The sequence below is a fragment of the Cicer arietinum genome, chromosome 6 (genome assembly GCF_000331145.2).
Source record: "Cicer arietinum cultivar CDC Frontier isolate Library 1 chromosome 6, Cicar.CDCFrontier_v2.0, whole genome shotgun sequence".
NCBI lineage: Eukaryota > Viridiplantae > Streptophyta > Magnoliopsida > Fabales > Fabaceae > Cicer > Cicer arietinum.
In genome coordinates, this window is record NC_021165.2 from 46,934,333 (window position 1) to 46,945,297 (window position 10,965).

General features: G+C 31.1%; 3 protein-coding genes across 5 annotated transcripts; all 3 read left to right on the forward strand.

The window, feature by feature from the left end:
- Positions 1 to 2,255: 2,255 nt before the first annotated feature.
- On the forward strand, positions 2,256 to 3,224 carry LOC140918635 (BIIDXI-like protein At5g11420; the record flags this gene model as incomplete). The annotated part of the gene is given in 1 exon segment (XM_073369578.1): positions 2,256 to 3,224. A coding segment is annotated over 1 exon segment (969 nt), but the record flags the coding sequence as incomplete, so codon positions are not given.
- Positions 3,175 to 6,064, forward strand: LOC101495530 (delta-1-pyrroline-5-carboxylate synthase-like). Of its 2 annotated transcripts, XM_073369873.1 has the most exons (9): positions 3,175 to 3,291; positions 3,937 to 4,087; positions 4,442 to 4,528; positions 4,643 to 4,729; positions 4,805 to 4,901; positions 4,993 to 5,096; positions 5,255 to 5,330; positions 5,542 to 5,692; positions 5,786 to 6,064. In XM_073369873.1, exons 2-9 carry the CDS (start codon positions 3,983 to 3,985, stop codon positions 5,793 to 5,795), a joined length of 717 nt encoding a protein of 238 aa, XP_073225974.1. In that variant the 5' UTR covers positions 3,175 to 3,291; positions 3,937 to 3,982; the 3' UTR covers positions 5,796 to 6,064. The 2 variants fall into 2 exon arrangements, with proteins under 2 accessions (XP_073225974.1, XP_073225973.1); XM_073369872.1 differs by having other exon boundaries at positions 5,542 to 6,064.
- LOC101495210 (putative pentatricopeptide repeat-containing protein At3g23330) lies at positions 5,770 to 10,012 on the forward strand. Of its 2 annotated transcripts, XM_073369874.1 has the most exons (5): positions 5,770 to 5,852; positions 7,033 to 7,100; positions 7,219 to 7,281; positions 7,414 to 8,329; positions 8,667 to 10,012. In XM_073369874.1, exon 5 carries the CDS (start codon positions 8,680 to 8,682, stop codon positions 9,217 to 9,219), a length of 540 nt encoding a protein of 179 aa, XP_073225975.1. In that variant the 5' UTR covers positions 5,770 to 5,852; positions 7,033 to 7,100; positions 7,219 to 7,281; positions 7,414 to 8,329; positions 8,667 to 8,679; the 3' UTR covers positions 9,220 to 10,012. The 2 variants fall into 2 exon arrangements, with proteins under 2 accessions (XP_073225975.1, XP_027186328.1); XM_027330527.2 differs by having other exon boundaries at positions 7,414 to 10,012.
- The last annotated feature ends 953 nt before the right edge of the window (positions 10,013 to 10,965 follow it).

Here is a 10,965-nt window from a genome sequence, read left to right on the forward strand (position 1 = left end):
ATGACATGCATCTATCCCTAGACTACAAATTCATGAATTTCTCATCTCAAACATTCGTAAAGTCCACTTCCGTTTTAAAATACGAATCGTAGAACATTTTAATGTTGATCAAGCAGTAAAAATCATTAAGCACAGAAAGGAGAAAAATAATTCAATAGACTCATTCATATAACTAGAAATCAAATTAGAAAAATAAGGGTTTCATCTTGTTACACTCATACCTAACAGATAGGGTTTAGTTACTCATGACAGAGATATAAAAGATAGAGATTAGAGAAGAATTACAAGAAAAATTCATGAATGATTCTTGATAAAACTGCTCCAATGGTGTTAGAAACGTCCGTCTTTGAGTTTTTATACTAGCGCACAAGTCTCTCAACTTCCCAATAGTAAAAAAGATACCTAAAAGGTGAGAAAAGCGAGTTTTAATGTGTTTTGTTGCGCTTTAGACGCAGATTGGCAGTGGCTTCAGCGTGAAATGCGCTTCAGTCGCGCTTCAAGCTCACATCATCTTTTGTCTAGAGTGTAGTGCATTTTTATCCTCTTTTGAGTTCGAATTTGGTTTCGGGGTTCTCATGAAAGTTGTGGCTATGGATCGTAGCTTTCATTTTCATTTGGTTTGACTCCATTTGGACATCTACAACTCCAGATATGGCTGAAATACTCCACATAGGTCATGTTGATTTCTCACCAAAATTCAGCACTGCATTAAAAAAAGTAACAACGCAAAACTCCGAAAAATATCTACTTAATCAAGGAAATAAGAACATAAACATTTCATTGAAGCAAAGAAATAAAATTAATAAAATATATCAAATAACTACTTAAATTAACTAATGAATAAATGATAAATAAGACTAAAAATAATGAAAATATGCATATGATGAAGAGTCATCACGTGCATTTGAAGATGACTTAAAAAATGTTGTTGGTATTAGGTATGTGCTTCTATCAAACTTCTATTATTATCACAATCTTCATCAATAATTAATTGGCCAATTTTTTTTTGTTCTACTTATAGTGTAAAAATATTAATTATCCCTTGCCACTAATTCAACATTTAATTTTAATTCTTTGCATTTGATGTCAGTGGCATGCAACAATTTGTTATGTTTCTCAATAGTTGTAGCTTCATGTTGTCTATATTTTCTATCTTTACATTTGACTATTATGAATTATCATGATTAAAAATATTTTAAAAATTAGACCGAGCCAATTAGTTGAAAGGAAAGTGGTCAGTTCACCTTTCAATTTAATCTCATTTGGAGTATAGTTTGATTTGTCTGATTTAACTTTTTTTTAATTATTTTTTTCTTTTTGATTTATTTATATGTCATTCGGTTAAACTGTGGTTGGACTGATTAGACCATGACTCCAAGGTTTTAATTAAAGATTTCTTCTTATTGCTTCAGAATGGAACACATATTTCTGAGTTGCTTTTATTCCGGTCATTGTAAGTCTCTTCCTAGCTTTGTTTTCATTGACATTTATGCATACTCACGTTTATTTTACTTTACTTGTCGACAACTTTGTTAAATATGCAAAGGCACGCTTATAAATTAAAGATAATTAGATATACATTGTCGATGTAAACTAATGTTACACTGATGTTTAATAAAATTCTAATGTAAATTTAAATGTAAATGTTCTCTATGCAAGTTGATGCATTACTTACACTACAAAAAAAAGTATCTATTGTGACACTCAGATGTTGTGATAATTTTTTATCTGTCACTAATACTACTTTTAGCTACGGTTAGAGTGTCACTATTTCTAAAATTATTATATTTAAAAAAAATTAAATGCACATAAATGTAGCTGAGAATGCAAAAGAAGTTGTAACTACTAATTTTTATGAAACCCGTTCCCCTCTGGTCTTGTATCATAAAAATGCAACTACACCTCTTCCACAAACACAACGAAGGAGAAATTTTTTCTTTTTCTTTGTATTTCTCAAACCATTTTCTCTCTACTATCTTCAACGAACCCTAATCCCAAAAACCCTAAATTCAATTTCGAACAACCCTGAATTAATCTCTCTCGTTTCACTTCGCGATTTGTTGTAGCAAGTAAGTTATATTTTCTTTCCAAATCATTTCAGTTTGCGATTTCAGTTTTTATTTTGGTAATCTTGTTTGTTAAGTGTCATTTTTTTGCGATTTGCTGAATGAGGTTGTGGGTTTGCGATTTGTTCTGTTTTTGAGCTGATATGGGTTTGCGATTTGTTCATTCTCACGACACAGTATCCTCATTAACACTTGAAATTAAATAAAGGTTCATTCTACTCAATCACATTCAGTGCAGCTCACACGTGTGCACAAGAAAAGAAACTTAATGTGTCTGTTGTCCCAACTACTGAGAAAAGAGATTATGGTATCATTCCTATACAAACTATGTATGGTAGTAATGGTTGGGAATCATTTGCTTGTGGCTTCAAAGCTGATTATGAACAAGGTGAAATTGTTATTCATAATTCTGGTGTTGAAGATGATCCTGCTTGTGGTCCCCTTATTGATTATGTTGCTTTGAAGGTTTTGAATCCACCTAGAAGAACTAGAGGTAATAATAATGAAGCATTTGTGTTTGATAATAATGAATTAATAATAATAATGATATTAATTTGTACGTTTTTGGTGTAGCTAATTTATTGAAAAAATGGAAACTTTGAAGAAGGACCATATGTATTTCCAAATGCATCATGGGGGGTTTTAATCCCACCACACATTGAAGATGCACACGGTCCATTACCAGGATGGATTGTTGAATCACTTAAAGTTGTTAAATACATTGATTCAAATCATTTCTATGTACCAGAAGGAAATAGAGCTATTGAACTTGTTGTTGGAAAAGAAAGTGCCTTAGCACAAGTTGTGATTACTACTATTGGTAAAGTTTATGATCTGACTTTTTCTGTTGGTGATGCAAATAATAGTTGTGAAGGTTCAATGACTGTGGAAGCTTTTGCTGGTGGTGACACTGTTCAAGTTCCTTATGAATCTAAAGGTAAAGGTGGTTTTGTTAGAGGGAAGCTTCGTTTCAAGTTCCTTTATTTTTTGGCTGGTCTATTAGCACTTGAACTTAAAGTTGATCTTCTTGTTTTATTAAGTTATGTTGAGGGCCTTTATAGTGGTCCTCCTAATGACCCAATCTCAAAGTTAATTCATACATATATAGAAGAAAAACATCAAAGAGAAATTACTTATGGAGAAAAACTTCAAGATTAGGCAGAGGGGGTATGACTGCTAAAGTCAATGCTGCTGTTTGTGCTGGCATCCCTGTTATTATAACTAGGTATGTAACATTTTGTCTTGTGTTTCATTTCTCTAACAAAGTGCTTGCACTGAAGAATGAAGATAGCTATTTTCGTTTCACTTTCATACCATAGAGAAATTGTTTTAATTAGTCAATGTGTTTTCAATTGCGGAAAATAGTGATTTGTTCAAATTCCGCTGCGCAATTGTGCTAATGCTGCAAGCCTGCTATAAGCCTATGACCGCTATTTGACAATATTATATAATAAATAGTGTATCGCAGAACAATTGCAATTTGTTCAAATTACGCTATACTATAGCATCGCTATTTAACAACACCGTAATTAATTTTGTTTAAAATAAGAGAAATATAGTTATCTGTATCATGTCATGTAGATACAGTGCTCATTTCTTTTATGCCATCAATCGTAGCACATATTGCATGCAACTCTAGGGGGAAAAAATAAAAATGGAATTTTGTTTTGCTTGCAACAATTGGTATTTACTAAAGTATCTGTTATATCCTGAGATATAGTTCAAGTAATGATAAAGGCTTCTGATATTTGTCACTACTGGCGAGCAATATTATAATTTGCATGAATGTAGAGCATGATTTAAATTTCAAGTATACATTTGGCTTTTACATTTTACTGACAAGGAAATTGTATTTCAACCTCCGTTGAAGTGGCTATGCCACAGACAACATCATACGAGTGCTTTAAGGGGAGAAAATGGGTACTGTCTTTCATAAAGATGCACATCTGTGGAAAAACATTAAGCAAGAGAGCGCACATGAAATGGCAGTTGCAGCACGTAATAATTCTAGACGACTTCAGGTAACAACAGTTACATAATGAAAAAACTTCTAAACTGTACTTGCAAATATTAGAACATAAACACAACAATGTTTATAAGAAGGCAAAACTCTCATGTGCTAATTTTTTGTATTCACAAGACTTGAATGCGAAACCTTGCTTAAGTATAACAGTGCTCCTGTGTTATCCATTTTCCATTTTCAACTATTACTTAGCATGAAAAGTATAAGAGCATGATTATAAACTACCTATCTAGTATAAGTTGATTGTTGTTTCATTATATCATATTTCAATATATCCTTCTCGTTTATGAAATATTTATTTCAAGTTAATTTGGATATTGATGTATGAGTTGTTTGATAAATGAATTAATAGATTGCTGCATTGGCAATTCAAAGTGGGAATGGGTTATTACTTAAAGGAGGAAAGGAAGGTCGAAGATCAAATGCTGCCTTACACAAGGTTTATTCATTTATTTTATTAGTTGAGGCTGTAGTTTTTTCAGGTCAATCTAGATCATCATTTTTGGTATAATTAAGTTTCCATCTTTACATATATATTTCTTCTTTGTTGTAGGTGATTACTTCAATCATGCCAGATATAGTTGGCGACAAACTCATTGGGCTTGTGACTTCAAGGGATGAAATTCCAGATCTACTCAAGGTAGATATTACAAGTTAAAATCCTCATAATTATATTTTTGTGATGATATTCACTAATTAATATACTTTGCCACAGCTTGATGATGTGATAGATCTTGTGGTCCCTAAAGGCAGTAACAGGCTTGTTTCTCAAATCAAGGAGTCAACAAGAATTCCAGTTCTTGGTCATGCTAGTATTGTATCACATATAAATTTCCTATGTGTAAACATGTAAGAAAAACTAGGACTTCTATTGAAATTGTTTTATGTGTTTTTGTTATGCAGATGGAATTTGTCATGTATATGTTGACAAGTCTGCTAATATTGATATGGCAAAGCAGATAATTAGGGAGGCAACGACTGATTATCCTGCTACCTGCAATGCAATGGTAATTAGCATTCACATCATTTGCAATGCTTTGTTCCCTGTAAAAAATGTTCATCGAGATTCTCCTAGCCTGTTGGATTTTGCTTGCTTATTATTTTGATTTTGTGAATAGAATTTATGGAATGTGCTCATTGAAATAATGTGTCATGATATTCTTAGGAAACTCTTCTTGTACACAAGAATTTGTCGTGTAATGGTGGACTTAATGAGCTTATCCTTGAACTCCAACGTGAAGGTTTGACCTTATTTCATAATGGATTTATATGAACATTGGTTTAAATGGAATACTTTTGTTTGTTTTTTCGTAACATAATGGATTTAGTTTTGTGTTTAAATGTAGTAATCTTTTGTGATGATTGAATATGCATGGTGTCACTGTGCAAAAGTGCATCATAATTTTCTCAAAATTGGGAAAACATGTATAAATAGATCTAAATGACTTGCAGGCGTTCAAATGTATGGTGGACCAAAAGCGAGTGCCATGCTAAACATTGTTGAAACGAGTTCTTTTTATCATAAGTACAGCTCACTTACTTGCACAATTGAAATTGTTGAAGATGTCTTCACTGCCATTGACCACATAAATAAACATGGAAGGCATGTTCGAGTCCTCGAAATTATTTTCATTTTTGTTATCATTATCACTAATTTTATTATAGGTCTTTGCTGCTTTATTTGATGTTTCTGCAGTGATCACTGAATGCATTGTCACAGACGATTCTAAAGTGGCTGAGACTTTCATATCTCAAGTTGACAGGTATCCTTTGCTTTCAACAGATAGTGACATAGCATTATGAGATGGAAGGGTAATTCAGATGCTATTCCCAAAGTTTTATCCATTATTTTTAATTTTGGGACATAATGTTTTCCTCAATCATGCAAATATTAATAGTTTTTAGTTTGCTTTATTCTCATCTGTATAATCTAAAACTTTGACTAATCCCATCAATTTATAAAAGTTGAAAAGAATGTTGAACTACTTTATTTCTGTTTCTGATTATTTTATTCATCTAACTGTTAGACATTTTCCACATTTGGATTAGTTTTCATTTTTTAGAACTCAACAAACATGAGGATTAAATAACTAATATTACTTGATGTTGTTGGTTGTTTAAAATATCAATTTTCGCCTTACGGGTAAACAGTGCTGCTGCATTCCACAATGCAAACGCTTTGGCTTGGGGCAGAGGTTGATTTTATGAGACTGAAAAATAAATTGTATGTTTCAATGACATTAGTTAATAAAAATAAATTAGAAATTTACATTTAATTTACTAGTAATAATAGTTTAGAATTACAATTAGTAGGGAGATAAAATAAATTTAATTTAATAAATAATAATAAGTTTTAGTGACCGACAATACTGTAGGAATAGATTAATATTTTATTTATATTTCTTTAGGTTTTAGTGACAGATAATACTGTAGGAATAGACTAATTCTTTATTTATATTTATCTAGTGTTTAGTGACAGTCACTATTGTAGGTAGAAATCAAAAACATGTAGTGACAATCATCAGAACATATAGTGACAGTCTTTAAAGTGTAGCAGGACGCCCCCTTAAAGTTGACACTAGATTTGAGTGTCACTCAAAGTATTATTGACTTTTACCTACAATTACTTACTTTTAGTGAAACATTTTGTGTGTCACGATAGGTCAATTTTTTTGTAGTGTTAATTTTTTTTTTTGTGGTTTATATTATTGGGCTTCTACTTGCTATTGGAACTAAGCTAGAACATGTACTACATCGTCTGTGCATCGCCCTCTTCTTGATTCACTTGATCCGTCTCCAAAATTCTTTAGTGATAACATTCTTTTTTTGGATACCAGTAAACATATTAGTCTTAATTAAGCTCAAATTATTAGATTTTTTGCTATACTTTTGTTTTCTTTCATTACTTTAAAGATTATAACATTATCATCGTATGTATCTCAGGTAACATATGGTTTTGATTCATGTATAATGGGAAGAGTTCCTTACATTATTCCAAGGCTCATTATTCGGTTAATACACTATACGAAATTTTTATAAATTGTGACTTTTTTATTTATGCATTTTCAGTCTCAATTTTTGGTATCCTTTATCATTTTTCTTACACCTTTTTTCTATTAATATTTGTAGGGTATTTATTCAGGTGCTATGTAGTTATAGTACCCTACCATTGTATGCATGTGTCACATATAGGTGAATTTAACTTGTTTTTCAAATTGAAGTACATATATTACATTATAACATTACCTATAGTATAATTTTGTCTAATGAATTTTAAATTGAGGACTTTTGTGATTAACATTTATAATGTTTGACACAATGTAGATGGGAACTCACTCTAAGAATGCTATATTAGAAATATAGAATAAAACATCACATAAGCAATCCAAGACTCGACACGATGTAAGGACATAAATGATTTGCACTTTGCAGGTAAGCAAGACTACAATGCATAATTCCAAACACAGGATAATTATTTAGATTAGCTTTCTACTTGAGGCAAACAAAGAGCTTTCACAAAACCACGTTAATTAATGATTTAGAGTGGAAGCTCAAATAACGTTCGGTGTTTAGTGAGTGTGGTTCAAGTGATACAACAATTGATAGCCTAAATGATTTGACAGCAAAAAAAAACAAAACTTGTTATCTTGTATTGGATAAATCAATAATGGGGGGAGGCCACAATCATCGCCTGCCCCTTATATCTTGTATTGTATAAATCAATAATGTAATCAACAGTTTGATATGATTATCATCATTCATAAGTAACCTGTTGCATCAATTTTTGATTATTTGCAATTGGCTCGTTTGCTCTATTTTTGTGAAATACAATAGCATCATATATAGCAACAAAGTTCCGAAACAGTGTTATCTATTGATTTGAATTATTGTAGAACAGACAAAAATAATCAAAATATGGTTGATAAACATACTCACTAGCTAAAGTTTAACTTTATTTATTTGACTCAGATGTACTCACTTAGTGACTGGTTCACATTGGATATCGTTTCTCATTCTTTCATAATTTTTATCCAATCCAACATATATTGCATCATATAATTTCCAAGCAAAGCAATTCAACCAATTATGCAAGCATTCTACAATTTCTTCTATCAATATTTCCCTTATCCTTCCTTCATAGTCATATAATATAATCATATAAATATGCATCTTTTCCTTCTTCATTAGTTGTTGTCACAATTCAGAAAAACACCCATCAACCTCTTTTCCACCAGATAAGGTACTCTCTGTTTCATTTTTCACATCAACAAATTTATTTTCTTGTTTTGGGCAGCATAAGTCTCTTACCTTCTTTATTAGGTAACTCATTCTCAGAAGTCTCTTACAAATTTATTATCATTTAACACTGTAACTCATTCTCTCTTCTCCATTCTATCAAACTTCTCATCAAATTTATTAGGTGTTTGAGCTGGGTTTGTTTCTGGATTTATACATCAAGATGATAAACTTGTGAAATTTAATATATTTTTTTGGGCTTGTTTATCGGAACACAATTCTAATTCTAATTAATTCTTTATGATTATAAATTTTACAAAATAAGTTTTTCTGGCTCAAAGGTTGTTTAAAGGAATGGATGATATAAATTTGGTTACATGGAATGCTATGATTGCTGGTCATGGACATATGATGGAACTTTCAAAGGATAATCTTTCTGCATACCAAAGTGGAATCAAAGCGCTAAAAAATTTCTCTAAGTTGAATCGGTCGGGCATGAAGCCTCATTCATTTACATTCTCGAGTGTGTTGAGTGTTTGCAGTAGAATGATGGCTTTAGAACAAGGTGAACAGATTCACGCTCGGACGATTAAAATCGGGTTTTTATCAGAGGTTATTGTAGGTTCTTCTATAATTAATATGTATAACAAATGTGGAAGTATTGAGATAGCCAGCAAAGTTTTTGTAGAGATGTCTATTAGAACAATGATATCATTGACTTCCATGATAACTGGTTTTGCACAGCATGGTTGGTCTAAGCAAGCTTTGCATCTTTTTGAGGATATGAAACTTGTAGGAGTTAGGCCAAACCAGATAACTTTTGTTGGCGTTTTATCGGCTTGTGGAAGGGCTGGTATGGTCGATGATGCATTCGATTACTTCGATATTATATAGAAGGAGTATAAAATTAAACCTGTGATGGACCATTATGCTTGTTTGGTTGATATGTTAGTGAGGCTCGGTTGGCTAGAGGAAGCTTTCGATTTTGTAAAGAAAATGGATCATGAGGCTAGTGAATTTATTTGATCAAAATTGCTTGTTGGTTGTATAAGCCAAGGGAATCTGGAATTGGGATATAATGCTGCTGAACAGTTACTAAGTCTCAAACCGAAAGATGCAGAAACATATATATTGTTGTTGAATACATACATCTCGACTGGGCGATTTGAGGATATTTGTAGGGTGAAGAATATAATGAAAGAAGAGAAAGTTTAAAAGTTAAAGGATTGGAGTTGGATTAGCATCAAAGACAAAGTGTAATCATTTGAAACAAATGACAACGAAGAAGAGGAAAAGACATACTCCCCTACCATTTATCATAGTGAGAAGCTAGCCATTACATTTGGGTTGGAGAATTTGCCAAATTCTTCACTAATAAGAATTGTCAAGAATACCTTAATGTGTAAGGATTGCCTTAATTTTGTTAAGTACATCTCGACACTGACTAGTAGGGAAATCATTGCTAAAGATAGTAAAAGGATACATAAATTTTTCAATGGACAATGATCATCTGGGAATATTGGTGGTAAATGGATACATAAAGTTGTAGAATCACTGACAAGAGAGAATTAATATTATTATAAAAGTTTGATAGAAGCACGTATCTAATACCAATAACTTTTATGAAATTATTTTCAAGTGCACGTTTTATGTATTTGTAGAAATTAAACTGTGGAGTTGTCTTACATTGAGTTTAATACAGATAAACAAAATTAATAACATTGTTTAGTAATGTATTTGGGAAAATTAAACTCTGGATTTGCATCAAAGTGAGTTTAATACAGATAAATAAAATTAATAACATTGTTTAGTCATTCATAGATAAGGACAAGATTGAAGCTTATTTGACATCATATATATATGAGATAGTACACTATAATTTTACCGTAATAAAACTAAGACTTAATGTCACGTAATCCAACTTTGTCACAAATTCATAAAATTGCTTGAAAAATTATCTCTAAAATATAAATAAAAAATGACAAAGGATAATATGGAAAAAATAGTTTTAACATTAGAAAACTGTGTTTGAGAAAGAATAAACTAAAACGTTTTACATAAAGTTACACATCCAATTATATTTTTCAAGATTTCATGCTCTTAGATACATATAAATAACTTACCATTCATCATACTATAGCCGAATCTTTGTCAAAACCAGTAAAATATTTTTGATAAAAGCATGTTGATGAAAAAATTCACTGTTCGATTCGGCGCTGCATTAGACCAGTATACATTTAACAAAGATTAATGATTTATTAGAAATTATAGTCAATAGTTTAATGGTTCACACAAACAAAGTTATTGATTTGTTTACCATGTTGTGTTTTATGGTTTTCATCTATAATAGAGTCTTCTTAGTGCTTCCACCCACAAATCTATTAATGACAATAATTCTTATTAATATAATAAAAAAGCTTATGATTAGATTAAATATTCTTCTTTAATCCTCAAAAAACTTTAGTCAAAAACATGAAGTCACGTGAACAATAACTAGTACAAAAATAAAGATATCCAGGTGATGTAGTGCTTCTACTGATAATAGAGGCACCTTGCTTTGAAATTAACATGACAATAATACAAGTGCGGGTTTAAATTTAAATTTTTTTATAAGGTAATATATATATATATATATATATA